Source organism: Mesocricetus auratus, unplaced genomic scaffold, assembly GCF_017639785.1.
Source record: "Mesocricetus auratus isolate SY011 unplaced genomic scaffold, BCM_Maur_2.0 Super-Scaffold_4256, whole genome shotgun sequence".
Taxonomy (NCBI): Eukaryota; Metazoa; Chordata; class Mammalia; order Rodentia; family Cricetidae; genus Mesocricetus; species Mesocricetus auratus.
Window position 1 is genome coordinate 56474239 of NW_024429182.1, and position 16604 is coordinate 56490842.

At 48.1% G+C, this 16604-nt stretch overlaps 1 protein-coding gene across 3 annotated transcripts in view; it reads left to right on the forward strand.

Annotated features, from left to right (window-relative positions):
- The window catches only part of Cars1 (cysteinyl-tRNA synthetase 1), a 51170-nt gene extending 43018 nt beyond the window's left edge, over positions 1 to 8152 (forward strand). For all 3 annotated transcript variants that reach the window (XM_040750898.1, XM_040750908.1, XM_040750918.1), the window contains 6 exons: positions 2800 to 2881; positions 4551 to 4631; positions 5570 to 5637; positions 6446 to 6505; positions 6925 to 7008; positions 7849 to 8152. In XM_040750898.1, the coding sequence (XP_040606832.1) occupies positions 2800 to 2881; positions 4551 to 4631; positions 5570 to 5637; positions 6446 to 6505; positions 6925 to 7008; positions 7849 to 7983 (510 nt within the window). In that variant the 3' untranslated portion in view covers positions 7984 to 8152. The remainder of the gene's footprint in view (positions 1 to 2799; positions 2882 to 4550; positions 4632 to 5569; positions 5638 to 6445; positions 6506 to 6924; positions 7009 to 7848) is intronic.
- Positions 8153 to 16604: the final 8452 nt, after the last annotated feature.

A 16604-nucleotide genomic window follows, 5' to 3' on the forward strand; every position in this document is an offset into this window, starting at 1 on the left:
CATGTCCCTTTTCATGTCCCTCTGTATGCGTGCCTGCCTGTATGCCTTTGTGTATATGTAGAAGTCAGAGGTCAGCCTCAGAAAGCTACCTCCGTTGTTTTTCAGACAGAGTCTCTCATTGACCTGGTATCCCCAGCACTGGGACCATAAGCATGTCCCATTACCCTGGCTTTTTTATGTTGGTGCTGGGGAGCAAACTCAGGTCCTCATACTTGCCCAGTAGCACTTCATCAACAGCTGTCTCCTTAGGCCTCCTTTATAAATTTTAAGTTACTCTAGGTTGTTTATTATCCCTTGTTGTAATGGTGTACAGATGGTTACATTGTGTGATTTGGGCAATGGTGGTGCATGTTCAGTACAAACACAGGATTTGTTTTTCCTCCCAAGTATTTCAACCTGAAAATGTGGAGTGTGGATGCTATAATCAGTGGATACTTTCCTAAAGGTCATGTGATCACATACCACAGTGCTATCCTGGGGGAATTCCCACTGCCCCTCAGAGCTGGGCAGAACCCCATGCCAGGCCAAGTCTAGTTCTCACACCAGCCCAGAGTCCACCACATAGCCCAAACCCCTGTTCTATCAGCCATTACCAAGAAAATGGAAAGCCATGGTCCCATAGCATCCATGTACCAGTCTAAGCATGCAAGGAAGCCTCTGTTAAAACAGACCCATAGCATCCATGTACCAGTCTAAGCATGCCAGGAAACCTCTTTTAGAACAGACCCATGTTCACAGCTGGCTTCAGCTTTTGCAAGTCTCGTGGGCTGACAGTCACACGTGTCAGAATGGTCCTCTGTATCATGGGACAGCTCATTTAAGATTCCCTGCCACCCTCCTTCTGCAGAGTGCTCTTTAATTATGAAATTCAGACAGTGTGTATAATAAATATTTAGATGGAGCATCTGCTGTGCTAATGAAAACAGTAGCTCAGTTTCAGATGGAAAGACAAAGCTGTCTCAAAGCTGTTTCCTACCGATGAGCAACCCAGGCAGCTCCTCCTCCACACAGGGCTGTCAACCCTGAGCCCTGCTCCCATGAAGAAAGAGATCTCTCTGAGACTCAGTGAACTGTTGGTGTGGTGGCTTCTAGACTTTGCCAGATAGGGGTCACTGCTGGGGCTTTTTAGAAACTCATACAAGGCTCCTCTGTCTTCTTAACAACAATGCTGCCAGCTTGCTTTTTTGACATTTTATTTATTTTTAGTGGGGGGGGGGGGGGGTTGTGCATGTGAATGCAGATCCTCAGAAGAGGGCATCAGAGTCCCTGCAGCTGGAGTTACAGGTGATTGTGAGTTGCCCAGTACAGGTGCTAGGAACTGGATTCTTTACAAGACCACCAAGTGTTGAGCCCCCCTCTTTTCTTTGCAAACAAAAAAACAAAACATAGGGCTTGAGAGATGACTCAGAGGTTAAGAGCACTGGCAACTGTTCCAGAGGTTCTGAGTTCTATTCCCAACAACCACATGGTGTCTCATAACCATCCATAATGAGATCTGGTACCCTCTTCTGACCTGCCAGCATATGTGTGCAGAACACCATATACATAAAAGATCTTTGTTTGAAAAAGACATAATTCCTCATGGAAGTCATTCTGCCTTTGAACTTAAAAGTAGTTTTTAGTCTTCCATAGCACTGTGGTCTTGGAGAGGCATCTTCAGATATATCACATCATGCATCCCCAGATGGTCTCATTATCCCCTTAAAGTTGGCTTATAGGAAATGAATGTGGTAAGCCTGTAAGGCCACACATCCTCTATACCACAGCTCCCATTGTGAAGATCAGGAATGATTTCCAAATTAAAAAGTGCTGTGTGACCCAGAGTCAGATCTGGGCCTAAACCTCTTGTGCTCAGGTAGAAGCTGGCAACAGGATACTAACCTCAGGACTGTTGGAGACAGACCCTACCCTCTACCAGGAGGCCTCTTTGGGTGCTGGGAGCCAAGTTGGTGCTATAGTGACTGACCTATTTAAGCTATTCAAGGGGGGGTTGGAGACAAGGTCTAATTGCACTCCAGAAGTCCAGAGCCTCTGCTGTAATGACACAGATTCCATCAGTCTTTCTGGTGGAAGACCAGGCCTACTTAGCTCAGACTTCAGGTCTCTCTTGCCTCCCAGCCAGTGTTTCCACTACTTCCTTATCTTGATTCCTGAGCTGTTGTGTAATTGAGACACAGGGAGACCCTGCTCAGAAGTCCCAGACCTTTTTGGTCCTGGAGATAGAGAAATACACTGTAAGATGGTTCTAGATTTAGACTCCTGTTTGGGTCTTTCCCAGTGTGGCTCTGGGTCCCCTGGCTTTATCCACAGGGTCACTGTAGGTAGTGAGCCTTTGTACATCAATTAGTTGTACACGTAAGAAGATGATTGGTCCTCAGCAGGCCCACATGTCACAGTGGTCAGTGCATCCCAGTGGTCCATTGGAGTTGGTAAGGACAGGTTTCTGGCAACAGTGTCTGTCCTGAGGAAAACACATTGTGTCAGCAATGGACAAAGCAGCGTCTACTGAGTGAATCTAGCTAGAAGCCCAAAGGTGCTTTTTTCTCTCTGGCCCACCCACATCACCTTTATTAGGTATTGTGAGCCAAGGTTGACAGTATGGTGGCTAGTTTCTTCAATCTATCCAAAAAGACTGGAGATAGGGTCTAGTTCCACTCCAGCACATGTAACTCTCATACCACCTGGCATTACAAGGACTTGTGAGCTTCCAGACACAGGATACAGCAGCATGTAACCTGTTAAGTATTCATTTACAAATACAGCAATGGCTCTTGTGATTCAAACTCATTCTTTCCACAGCTGGAGTCCATCATCATGCCCTACCTGCAGGTATTGTCAGACTTCAGAGAAGGTGTGAGGAAGATTGCCCGAGAGAAGAAAGGTGAGCCCCATGCTGGGTATCTCACCCTTGCTGGTCGCCCTCTGCTGGGTTCCCTGTGATAGCTGCCCATGTTCTGTAGTGTATAGCTCTGTGCCTAACGACCTGCTTTATCTCACTGGCCCTTTGGGGCAGCATTGTACTAGGTCAGTGTTTCCTTTGACTTAGAACATCTCAGGCAGAACCTTTCCTTGGTCCTGAGGGTCAGGTGTCTCCATAGCTCTTGTTCTTAACATAGGCAGGATAGAGGGCCCTGTGCACAGCTAGCATGCACTTGCCCTTTGGCTTGTACTGGGTCTCCTTTCTGTTCCTGGTGACCCAAGAGTGGCTTGTCCTGTTGCAGTCTCAGGTTGCTTGGAAAAGCTCCTGCTGGGGCTAGAGCGAGAATCATATCTCTGCCCTGCCTGGTACATGGTGTGCCAGGCTCCTATGCACACCCAATCCTTCATCCTCCAAAGTTAGGTGGTGTGTGGCTTGAGAGAAAGAGGATTACTTAGGAGGCCAACAGCCACACCATCATTTGTACTGGGTGGTTTTGGGGAATCACCTGCCGCTAGCACAGGTATCCCCAGGAGGTGCCCAGACTTGGAACCTTGTCCAGTGAAGGTTTATTTGCCTCCCACTAGGCACCACACTGATTATGAAGTGGCTTGCTTCTCAGCTACTGGCCGTGGCCAGGGTTGCTTTCAATTCAGAAGAGCCTCTCCTGCCCAGTCCTCTAGTAGACTTCCATCCTGGTCCCAGACTCAGCAGCCAGTTTCAAACCTAAACTTCCATGGCATTGGGACCCCCAGCAGCCTGGGCTTTGTCCTCTGAGTTGTGTAGGTGACAGTACCAAGTTTCTCCCAGTAGGGGACTAGGCTCAGGCAGGCACATAATTTATTAAGGTGGATAGTGCGTAACAAAAGTAATCTTCAGATCAGCTCTCAGCATTCAGTGCAGGGCTTTCTTGTACAGCTCCACCTCCTATCACTCTAGCATGGGCTCCTCACTATCACACAGTGCTGCTGCCTCCAGACCTAGCCTGAACCATGGACACCATTTACTCCAACTACATTCTAATTTGGGAGGGTGGACATTCGGAGCTGTAGAGGGGGCTAGGTCTTCTCGAGCATCCAAGGAGCTCTTAGCCCTCAGAGACATGCACAAAACTGCTGAAGTGGCCCCATGGGGTGTGTGAGGTGACAATGTTTGGGGAAGAAAAAGCCCTTTGGGACATCAGGATGACTCAGTGCAGAGACCCTGAGTAGGTGTAACATTAGCCTGGAGACATACATGAGGGGACACGGCCTCAGTGCTGAGCGGCTGGTTATGACCATGGCTTTGAGTGGTATGGAACCTTATCATTGTGGGACAAAGTTTGGCCATACCAGGCAACCTGACTTCTCCTGCTCAGCATGTCTGGGAACAGACAGGCCCTGGCTCCCAGCACTGAGCTGCAGTACTAGAACATCTGACTATCCTCATTGGATCCTGTAGACTCACCATGAGGGTGGCTGTGGGCCTGTGCTCTACCTTGGATTTCTTTGGCAGTGTTGGCATAGGTAGCCTTTGGCTTCTTTGCCTTCTCTCCAAATCTGGCAACCAGTACCCACTTGCCAGCACTGGAGGAAGCACAGGTTTGGGGTGCCTAGGCCTTCTGTAGTCTTGAGATGCTATTTCTTGCCTACAGTCCTTGAGGTTCTGCAGCTCAGTGATGCTCTCCGGGATGACATCCTGCCTGAACTCGGGGTTCGGTTTGAAGACCACGAAGGTGGGTAATCCCTTGAGGTGCCCCCTGTGGTGGTTAGAAGGATGCTGGGAGGCAGTGTAGTACAGCAGTAGTCTAGGGGCCCAAGGGCACTGGTGCTTTCACATGCGACTGAAGAATCCCAAGCAGAGTAAGTGTCTTCTCGGATGTGCCCCTCCCCCCATCATCTAGGAGACAGCTTATTACTCGCTTTAGTGCTGTGTTCTTTCCCCAGCTCATTTTCTGTTTGCAGCCTTCCCTCACACTTTTATGGAGATAAGCTGCAAGTACCCCAGCCTCACTGTGTGCTTTCTGACTTCGTGGAGCCTTTTGCTACAAAAAGTTTTTTCCTTCCAACTTTTTATTATTCAAAGAATCATACAGGGTAGGAAGGAAGAGCTTGTCCAGGCCACCTGTGCTGATATGAAGGTGACTGATGGCAATGGCTGACTTGAACATTCAGCTCATTTCTTTCCAAGGGTTTGCTCAGCACACCAAAGCATCTTTTTTTGTGTGAAGAAGGAAAAAGATGGCAGAAAGTGCACTGTTCTTAATATTTTTTTTCCAGACAATATTTTACTATGTAGCCCAGGCTAGACTTGAATTCCTGGTAGCCCTCTTGCCCCAGCCTCCCAAGTGCTGGAATTGCAGGTGTAAGCCACCGCACCTGCTAAAATGATGGGTTGGATTTGATGACTGCAGACAGGCAAGGCCTTCCCATTTTACCATGGTTTTGTGTTTTTGTAGCACAGGTTTGGAATCCCTGGACCACAAACGGTGCTAGGCAGGCATTCTATCCTTGATGTGCACCCAGCCTGTTTTTTCTTTTTACCCGTTTTCTTCACCTGGCATCAGTTTTGCTTGTGTGAGATGGTATTGGGGCCTTGGCTAATAGGCCAGGCGTAGAGCCTAGCAAATGGGCAGGTCACAGTTCCTGTGTCTCACTGACTGTCTGCTTTCAGGACTGCCAACAGTGGTGAAGTTGGTAGACCGAGACACCTTACTGAAAGAGAAGGAAGAGAAGAAAAGGGTTAGTAAAGTCAAAGTGATGGACCTTGAGTTTGCTGAAAATGAAAACACTGTAACACTGCTTGATTCTTTTTATGTTGCCTTAAGAATAGATGTTTAAGCCGGGCGTTGGTGGCGCACGCCTTTAATCCCAGCACTCGGGAGGCAGAGGCAGGCGGATCTCTGTGAGTTTGAGACCAGCCTGGACTACCAAGCGAGTTCCAGGACAGGTTCCAAAGCTACGCAGAGAAACCCTGTCTCGGGAAAAAAACAAAGTGGGGGCTGGTGGGTATCCCTCAGGTAAAGTGAAGCTCATCACTTAGGACATGTCTGTGTAGCTACCTGGCTTACTCTTGGTGCCAAGTGTCCCTCTCCCTGTCCTCACTCTCAGTGATGGGGAGGGCCCCTGTGTGTAAGGACTTGGGTGTCAAAAGGGAGAAAGAACAGAAATGTGTTGTCATAGTAAGTTACACATCTGTAGCCTCAGTACACAGGAGACTAAGCCAGAGGGATTATCATGAGTTGTAGGCTAACCTGAGCTATATACAGCAATACAAGACCCACTATCATAACTCTGGAGCCAATGAATGGGAACCTTGGGGTCATTGTGCTCCCTGGGCCAGGCACAGGTGGGCATTGTGTTGTGTGGACACCAGCTTGTAGAGCAGGGTCAGGGCAGCTCTCCCAGGGACCTTTGAGAAAGGAGCAAAGTTGATAGTTGGGTGACTGAAGGCTGACGTACAGGTTCAAGGACAAACACCATGGGTAGGGCCTGGCCGGACAGCAGGGTGGGCTCAAGAGCATGTCTCAGGTGTATGCTGTTTCCCTAGGCTGAAGAAGAGAAGAGGAGGAAGAAAGAAGAGGCAGCCAGGAGGAAACAGGAGCAAGAAGTAACTATTTCACTTGTTTTTTGGGGGTGTAAGATCTCCTGGGCAAAAACTGCACTTTTACTCCTGCTGCTCAGTTCTCTGTGCCACCTTTGGGCTTGGACCAGGCACCGTGAGGGAGCTGGCCTCAGACTCCACCCCTCAAATGGTATCCTGGCATCAGCAAAGGAAAGGTTGCCATGGTGGATCCCCAGTGCCAGCAGCTTCACAGCCCTGCCATTTGAGGATTGCTGTAGCCACTCAGGCCTCTGGATGTTTAGATGGTCTTTTGCTCCCTGCTTTTGGTTGCCCCTCTCCCAGTCCTTCTGGGTTTATGTTGAGTTTAAGAGTTTGGAAACCGTGTGGTGGAGGTGGTAGAGCAGGCAGCATGGTGGTGGACGGGCCTATGTGACATGTATGTTTGTGTGTGTTATGTGTTCTAGGCAGCAAAGCTGGCCAAGATGAAGATTGCACCCAGTGAGATGTTCCTGTCAGAAATCGACAAGTATTCCAAGTTTGACGAAAATGTAAGACAACCCCTCACTCTTTAGACTTTGGTAGCACACATCCTCCAAGCTGAAGAGTCCAGGGACTTTCAGCCTTGGGCCAGTGGGTCTCCTGTTTGGAGAAGGCTATAAGGGCAGCTGGGACCCTCCAGCCCCTGTCACTAGAGTATGACCCCAGCCCCAGTTTAAGGTGACAGAAAAAGGATATGCAGGTTCTCTGGGGATCCTCCCAACTACCCAAAGTGCAAGATCATAACCCTGCCTCCTCCCTGGGGATGTTTTGGTGTCCCTTAAGTGTCTCCCCAAAGTCTCATGGATTCATCACTACATAACTCTCCCTGGCCACTTCTTAGCTGAGAAGTTATAGGCCTTAGTGGAACTTTGCTCCAGACTTCTGTCACTTTTCTCTAGTCTCAGCTGCTAGAACCCCACTGTCAGATCAGCACACTGGACTGAGGGTGGTGACCAGATAGCCACACAGAAGTATAATGCCACACACCTGTGATCCCAGCACTTTGGGCATGGAGGCAGGAAGATCTCAAGTCTGAAGCCAGCCCCTATATTTGTTTGTTTGTTTGTTTGTTGAGACAGGGTTTCTTTATGCAGCCCTGGCTGGCTATCCTAGAACTCAACTCCATCTGCCTCTGCCATTAGTACTGGGATTAAAGGCATATACCTCTGCTGCACAGCCAGCCCCAATCTTGAGATCTGTCCCGTCTTAGAAACACACTGGATAAACAAGGGCATGGATGCGGACTCTAAGTCTAAATGTGTCTGAGTCAGGGAGAGAGGTGTTTTCTCTCAGCAGGAATGAGGCCTGAAGGGAAAAGGGAACTGATGACATTTGTGTGGTCCTTCCAGGGTCTGCCTACCCATGACACTGAAGGCAAAGAGCTGAGCAAAGGGCAGGTCAAGAAACTGAAGAAGGTCTTTGAAGCCCAGGAGAAACTACACAAGGAGTATCTTCAGATGTTACAGAATGGCAGCCTCCAGTGATATCACAACAGCCTAGAAGGAGTATACCTGCCAGTCTGGCCACCATGGACTGTGGCCACACCTACTCAGGCCCTGTGCCCTGGTCATGTTTACAGCTGTTCTCACACCTGAATCAGGCAGAGTGATTGCAGCTCTGGGACACTGATAATAAATTCTTCTGAACACTGAAGCCTGCTCTGCCCTCTCAGCACTTGGAGAGCTGGCCTATGGGTGCCTGGTCAGCAGCTTACAACATAGGCCACCTAGTCAATTGTGCCCCTTCAGTCAGCCTGCCCGAGGAATTTCCCTCACATTGGTGAGCTGAGTTAATCTCCGCTGTGTTGGCACATTTGGTGGTATTAGAGTAGGAAAAAGGCCGAATCAGCCCAACAGATCCCCCTGAGCCTCAGACAAAGGCTGCTCAGTTTGTTCCCTGGCTCTGCATGTTTCCCAGAGCAACTGAGAGCAGGACAGTTACCCTGTGGGGTAGTGCCCTGGCAACCTGCTCTCGACTACTGTTATGACAGCAAGCCCAGATCAGCACTACTGGCCTGTGAGATAAGGGGTCTTTGGGTCCAGCTTCGAGTGTTTCCTCCCTACCTGCTCCCATCTGGTTGTTCACTCATGCTAAGAATCAGCACCCATGCTGGATGTGTCTGGCTTTCTCTGATTAAAAAAAAAAAAAAAAGAAAAGAAAAGAAAGGGTGGGTCTGGACCGCAGCCAGAACCTGGCCTATAAAGGCCACCTCCAGAGAAACCAGGGGCAGGTGTGGGTTCCAGATGCCACAGAGCCCATGTGGCAAGTGTGCTGATGTCTGCTATAAACACTCTGCCCCTTTGTCCTTGTGATAGAGCTCATTGAGAGCTGTCCTGGAGACACTTGGCAGTGTGGGGTACCATAGGCATGTGTTGTGATGTGAGACTACAAGGTCTCTCAAATAGTCATCAGATGGGATCATTGGAGATGCCCACTTGGGTACCTTGTATCTCTGTGGTCTCTCATGAGGCTTTAGAGTGACTGCATCTCCAGCCTGGAAGCTGAGGTTCCACAGGTGGCTGTCCTGAGAGAGATGGCTTTTTAGAATGGAGCCTCACACATCAGCACAGTCCAGAAACATCTCAGGTTTACCCATGTCACCATGAGGAGATAAGGCGGGGACTGGAGAGGCCGCAAAGCCATAAATCAGCCAGTGTCTAAGACAAGGTTCACTGTGGATCTCAGCTGCAGTAGTACAGAGGGGTGAATGGGCTCAGCAGTATGGCTGTAGCGTCTACAAGTATTCCGCACATAGGCAAGATCCCTGAGCCACACCCCAGCTGTAATCTGAGACGAAACAAATGGAGTGTTGGTGGCAGCAGCCAAGAGTCTCATGTAATAAATAGTAAAACCCAAGAAGGAAAGGAACAGCAGTGCAGTGTGTTGGACCGAGTGGGATGGAGGCACCAACACTGGGTTCCTCTAGGCAGTACAGATGGGGAAGCTGGCAGAGTAGGGCAGCAGGGCAGTCTAGGCATTGAATGTTCTCCCTCTCCTACAGCAGCAGTGGGCAGAGTCAGGAGAAGTGGTCTGCCAACAAATGCACAAGGGACAACCTAGTGACACATAGCCACCAGCTGGGTCCCTAAGGGAGAAAATAGCAAATCTTCATCAGCCCCACATGGCTGATTCCCAAGTGATATTTTCAAATCCAAGTTGCAGAGGTGGCAATCACAGGACAGCCCTACCTGCATGACATGCTATAGTACCAGCCACTCTTCCTGCCAGTGTCTGCCTCTGGCATTGATCTCAGGCCCTAGTCATGGGAGATGGAACATTTGGAAAGTGCGTGTGTGGGAGTGTTAAGTCTAATACAACTGGTATTGCTGGAAGGAAAGAACCAGACACCATAAATGCAGAGAAAGGGAGACAGGAACACAAGAGGTATGGACTTCCAGAGAGTACCAGGCCCTTCCCCAACCATGGCTCTACACAGCCAATGAGAATGTTTCTGCTACTGCAAGCTTCTGACTTGTGATACTTCCTCACAGCAGCCACAGGAAGCAGACAACCATTTGCCACCTCTACTCTCTGTAGCAGAAAAGCAGGTGTGAACTAGTTTTTCTTTAACAAGCAGAGCTCAGGAAGAAGTAGTTCAAAGGACCAGATAGTGTGTGGGAAAAATTCAGAACTGTAACTGAGACTGGGGAAATTCAGTATTTCAGCAGTTAAGGGCACAGTTTGCTCCTCCAGAGGCTCTGGGTTAGTACCCAGTACCCAGTTCAGATGGCTCACAGCCTCCTGTAACTCCAGCTCCAGGGAATCCAATGGCTTTGACCTCCAAGGGCACTTGGACATAGGTGCACAAACCCACACACAGACAAACAAATACAGTCTAAAAAAATAATAATCAAAATAGCTAATAGGCCGGGCGTTGGTTGCTCACGCCTTTAATCCCAGCACTCGGGAGGCAGAGGCAGGCGGATCTCTGTGAGTTCGAGGCCAGCCTGGTCTACAGAGTGAGTTCCAGGACAACCTTCAAAGCCACAGAGAAACCCTGTCTCAAAAAAAAAAAAAAAAAAAAAAAGCATGGGCCATCCCCAAACAGCCACCATCACTGATCTCATTCCTGCATGACTTCCCCTATGGATACTGTGGGAACACCAGACCTTGAGCAGAGACCCACTTCCCCTTCTGCCTGGGAGTAGGCAGCTGTAAGACAATGTTTAGTAAAAACATGTTTACTAAAAACGATACAATAAGTTCCTGGCCACTTCCCCTTCTGCCTGGGAGTAGGCAGCTGTAAGACAATGTTTAGTAAAAATATGTTTACTAAAAATGATACAATAAGTTCCTGGGAAAGGCCTTCCCACGGAAACCGCCCTGACCTCGACCTTGTCCAGAGACTAACCGCACCTTCAAAAACCCACACACATCCACCTCTGGTCAGAGGAGAACCAGCCAGGGTAGAGGAGAGAGCAGAAGCTTCTCTGGTGGGAGCTTTTCTTAGGAGGTTTTCTTGAACCTTTTTGGAGCCTGTTTAAAGTTTTCTTTACATCGTTGAACGAGTCTCTGTGTTGTCAGTCCCCGACACCCTCCGCACGTTCTCGGACACAGGCCGCGCAGCAGACGTGACAGATACGTTGATGGAGTCATACTCCCCAGCTTTAACTTTCTACCCCCTGTAGACTATCATCTGCCAAGCTGTGCAGCTAAAGCAAAATTACATGCAGGGAGGGAGGTGCAGGAGAAAGTCGTATCCCAGGTAAGGATCTAATGACCTTCCTCACCACATCTTGTGAGGAAACATTGACAGGCTCAATCTTGAATCTCTTGGAGGAAGTCACAGCCACTCTGATGAAGATGATAATGACTATACATCTTGTGGGGTTCAAAAAGCTATTCTTCAGGGAGCAAATCTTGTGGAGTTCTTCAAGTTCCTGATGGGAAGTTCCAAGCCCAGCATTCATATCACAAAATGCCAGACTACCCAGGCCCACTAATTACCTACATGATACCCTGCTAGCCAGGGCTACAGTCTGGCATCATCTTCCCTCCTAATTGCTGTCATACCAGTGGGAAGAGGCACATGCCCCTGAGGAAGCCTCCTTACCGGGCTCCCCTGCACTGAGCAGGGACATGAGCCAACCTGAGATAGTCATAGGTCCTATGTTGTATCTGGCTGCTGGCTACTGTAGGGCCTTGGCCAAAATCAGCTCCTGGATCCTTTCTTCCAAAAGCCTTGACACCTCTAGGAGTGGGAAGATAGGGACAGGGGACAGGTGTTAAAAGCTGCATAATCAAATGATGAATGGAGGAAGCAGGCAAAGTGATGGTGGGAGTTCTGGCTGGAAGCAAAGGCTTCTCAGAAGAATTAAATGATAGGAGGAGGGGCTAAGGTGGGAGCATGTAGACAGATGGGACTTTGACATTATTCTCCACTTTCTTCCAAACTCCTAAGAGGCCTAGAAGGACAGCCAGGGTGTGAACAGCTCCAGATGTAGGCAGGTGGACTGAGGGTGACATCCAAGCCAGAAGCAAACCTATGTATAGGGACAACAGACCTTGGCCAGAGACCCACTTCCCCATCAGCCTGGGACCAGGCATCTGTAAGACAATGTTTACTAAAAACATGTTTACTAAAAACAATACAGTGCCTGGGGCAATAAGTTCCTGAAAAGGGCTTGCCCGTGGGACGCCCTGACCTCGACCTTTTCCAAAGACTAACCACCTCTTCTGACCCACCAAGTCAGTCTCTGGTGTCAGAGCAGAACCAGCCAGGGGTAAGACAGGGAACAGAAGCTTTTCTGGAGGAAAGCCTTTCTTGGGAAGTTTTCTTGAGCCTTTTTGGAGCCTGCTTAAAGTTTTCTTTACATCGTAGACTGGTCTCTGTGTCATCAATCCCGATACCCTCCACACATTCTCAGATACAGGCTGCGCAGCAGGCGCGTGGCACCTATGAACTGAACTGGCCCTTCTAGCCACTCAAAGGGCTGTTAGAGATAGATATGGTGGTACAGGCTGCCCAATCCCCAGCTACTTGGGAGCCTGTGGCAGGAGGATCATGAGTTCAAGGCCAATCTGAGCTACAGAGTGAGTTCAAGGTCAGCTTGGGCAATTTAATAAGACCACCCAAGAATATAGCTCAACAGTTGAGTGCTTGCCTAGCATGTGCCAAGCCCTGGGTTTAATTGCTTTGGGAAGTTGTCAGAATTGGTCCTCAGCTCATCATATAAATCCCACAGTTGCATTACTCCTGGCTGCCCTCATATTCACTTTCCTGAGCACAGGGCCTATGTGGGACTGAGTGTAGACAGTCCTTGGTGTGGGTTGAGCCACTCTGATGGGTAGGATTAAAGGGATCTGCTAGGATGTTGGTTCTGGCTGGTAGGACCTGACTGGTTGGATTCCTTCCCTTGTAACTATTACATAGATGGACAGGAGCCAATGAGGACAGCTAATACTTGCCTCAAAGTCACAACTCACCTAATGCTACTCCAACCCACCCTCCCAAGCCTCCCTAAATAGGCACATGGGGAAACAGAGGCACAGGCACTTGCCCAGGGTCACCAGCTAGTTAGGAGTCTTACCCAGGAGTCCCTAGCCTTTAACCTCTGCCTGACAGCATTTGAACAGCCAGATATCACAACTACCAAAGCCTGTTTTAACATCAGGTGAGTTGCACAGGGTCCCCCATAGGTCTGTTCAACACCCAATTCCTGGTGTCTATGCATATGACATCTGGAGATGGCCCTAGACTAATCCCATCACAATGAAATCATGAGGGTGGGCCTAGGATTGGGACCTAAGGGAAGGCCATGTTTGGACAGCAGTTGGGATTACACCGTCCAAGGAAGGCCTGGAGCCCCAGGAGCTGGAGGGTGCAAGGAGGGTGCTGGAGGGTGGCTGAAGTACAGCTTAGCTACCACATATGCATTTCAGTTTTCAGTCTCCAAAGATCTGTCCTGGTTAATAAACCCATGCAACTTGGCCTACTTGGTTGTAGCAACTCAGGAAAGCATTCTCAAGGTCCTTACAAATGAGAAAATTTTGGGAGAATGTTGCTCATCTGCTAGTCACCCACCTCCATCAGATTGAGGAGCCAGCACCAGCTCCCATGGGGGCTCTACCACCTTGATGCCCCCCTACTAACCCCAAGGTGGGGTAGATGATATGACAGGAAGTAGACCTGAGAGTATTAAACAGACTCTCAAATTTGAAAATGCTGGCATTTGTCTTTGCTTCTTTCCCTCCCCCATTACTCTCACTAAAGGCAAACCTGGTGATTGAAGGAAGAGGCAGGAATGTCCCCATGGATAGCAGAGCTTACTGAGTAGGACACAGTCTAGATATCACTGAGGTTTGTAACCAGCTATCAAGGTCAGCATTGCCAAAGCAAGAAACTATACTCATCTAGGAGATTATAATACCTGATCCCAGGGATTATATTCAATAGATAATCGATGTGGGAAGACCCCTCTTAGTTATGGGCAGGACCATTCCTTGGATGGTGGGGGAGGGGATACTGGACTGCACGAAAAGGAGAAAGTGGGCTTGGGACTATAGACTTACTGTGACCAGCTGGTGCTGTCACCTTGACATCCCCACCATGATGAATAGAGTGTACCTGTACTATGAGTTAAAATAAACCCTTTATCCTTTAGGTTGTGTTTGACAGATGAAAACTCAATTAAGACAGTAACCCCGGTTGTTAATTCCTCCATCGGGAGCCCTCATGGTTTTAAACTTTTTCCTGTTACAAACAGTACAGAGCAGGAATCTTTTTTTTTTTTTTTTTTTTTTTTTTTTGGTTTTTTGGTTTCTCTGGCTTTGGAGGCTGTCCTGGAACTGGCTTGGTAGTCCAGGCTGGTCTTGAACTCACAGAGATCCGCCTGCCTCTGCCTCCCGAGTGCTGGGATTAAAGGCATGCGCCACCAACGCCCGGCGAGCAGGAATCATTTGCTAAAAATATCAGACTGAAATTCTGAAATTGTTTCCAAAGCAACCTTCACCTGACAAAGGGGCTAATTTCTAAGAAATGAAGACCATTTGTTCATCCCTGCCTTTTTTTGCTAGCCAAATTGGATGTTTTCTATAAACTGACATGGGGAGACTGAGGCTGGTACCCAACTCCCTGTTCTGGCTCTAGACTATATAGAGGAAATACCTCCCTTGTACCCTTGTCAACAGCAGTGGAGAGACAGCTAAGTAGCCTGATGCATTTCCTTCCTTCTTAGGGACCTCCACTTAGATAAAACTGGATCCTTAACTATGCTTCAGAAAAGAATTTCAAGACAAGTCATAGCAAAGCAAAGTTAGCAATATTAAACAGAGCCAGGCGTGGTACCGTATGCCTTTAATCCCAGCACGTGGAAGGCAGAGGCAGGTGAATCTCTGTGAGTTCAAGACCAGCCTGGACTACAAGAGTTAGTTCCAGGACAGCCTCCAAAGCCAGAGAAACCCTGTCTCGAAACCATCCCCCCCAAAAAAACCCAAAACAAACAAAAAACAGTATTAAATAGATATAAGAAATAGTTCAGGCTTTGGATTTAAATGCAGGCATTGAACAAGAGAGACAGTCTTGGATGAAAGACAGTTCATCTGTAAGACATGAGTACAGGCTGCTGAAAGCCAGATCTTTTTTTGTTTGTTTGTTTCTTTTTTGTTTTTTGTTTTTAGACACAGGGTTTCTCTGTGTAGCTTTGGAGCCTATACTGGCACTCACTCTGTAGACCAGACTGGCCTCGAACTCACAGAGATCTGCCTGCCTGTGCCTCCCGAGTGCTGGGATTAAAGGCGTGTGCCACTAATGCCCAGCTGAAAGCCAGGCTTACTTACTGTAGGAGCCATTGTAATCCTGTGGCTCTCTAAATCCAATTGCTCAAAGGATGAAATTGACAGCAACAGTTAAAGATTAATTTTTTTATTGGTTTTTCGAGACAGGGTTTCTCTGTGGCTTTGGAGGCTGTCCTGGAACTAGCTCTTGTAGACCAGGCTGGCCTCGAACTCACAGAGATCTGCCTGCTTCTGCCTCCGAAGTGCTGGGATTAAAGGCGTGTGCCACCAACGCCTGGCAAAGATTAAATTTTTTTTTTTTTTGGTTTTTCGAGACAGGGTTTCTCTGTGGCTTTGGAGGCTGTCCTGGAACTAGCTCTTGTAGACCAGGCTGGCCTCGAACTCACAGAGATCCGACTGCCTCTGCCTCCCAAGTGCTGGGATTAAAGGCGTGCGCCACCAACGCCCGGCCCAAAGATTAAATTTAAACTGGGTGGTGGCACACACCTTTTATACCAGCCCTCGGGAGGCAGAGGCAGGCCGACGGCCGACCTCTGAGTTTGAGACCAGCCTGGTCTACAGAGCAAATTCCAGGACAGCTATGACTACACAGAGAAACCCTGTCTCGAAAAAACAAAACAAATAAAACAAAAGATTAAATTTAAAAATTTAGTAAATCTAAAACTTAAGTAGCATCATGCTTTAGACCCCCCACATCAATGCCCTGGGCTGTATTTTTCTTCTGAGCACCTCTCTTAAGCCCAATGCTTCAGTCCATATTCATATAGCTTTATTAACCCAGGTATGGTTGTGACTGCCCTTAATCCCAGGAGGCAGAAGCAGGCAGATCTTTCTTTGTGAGTTCAAAGACAGCCAGGGCTACAGAGTGAGACCTTGTCTGAAAATAATAAATAATGAAATATCTTTATTAAGCTTGTTACCAGTTGTTGGGGGTCTGAACATTTTTTTCAAGGAATTGAAATAAAGCTACACACAGATTGCAAAGTAGCAAGGAAACTTTATACAAAAGCGAAGTAATAGTAAAGATCAGAAATACTATTTAGTCCAAGAAAGTGCTCAAGGGCCCAAGGGTATTGTCCTTTTCTTTTTTAAGATTAAAAAAAAAATTATATGTGAGGAGGGGCTTTTAGACTGCCAAGTGCCGTATTAGAAGAGGAGTGTTTGCACAGCTAAAACCAAATGGAGTCCCTGGCTGCAAAACTATTTTCTATGCTTGTCTGCTTTAACCACTTCCTACTCATCCCACGCTCCAAATAGAAATTAAGTAAAAACATGAGCATATTTGCTTTTCTCAATTTTGTACATGAATAGTTCCGATTTAAGGATGGGAGAGAAATAGTACAGTAAAACTCAGCACTGTAAGCCTTCT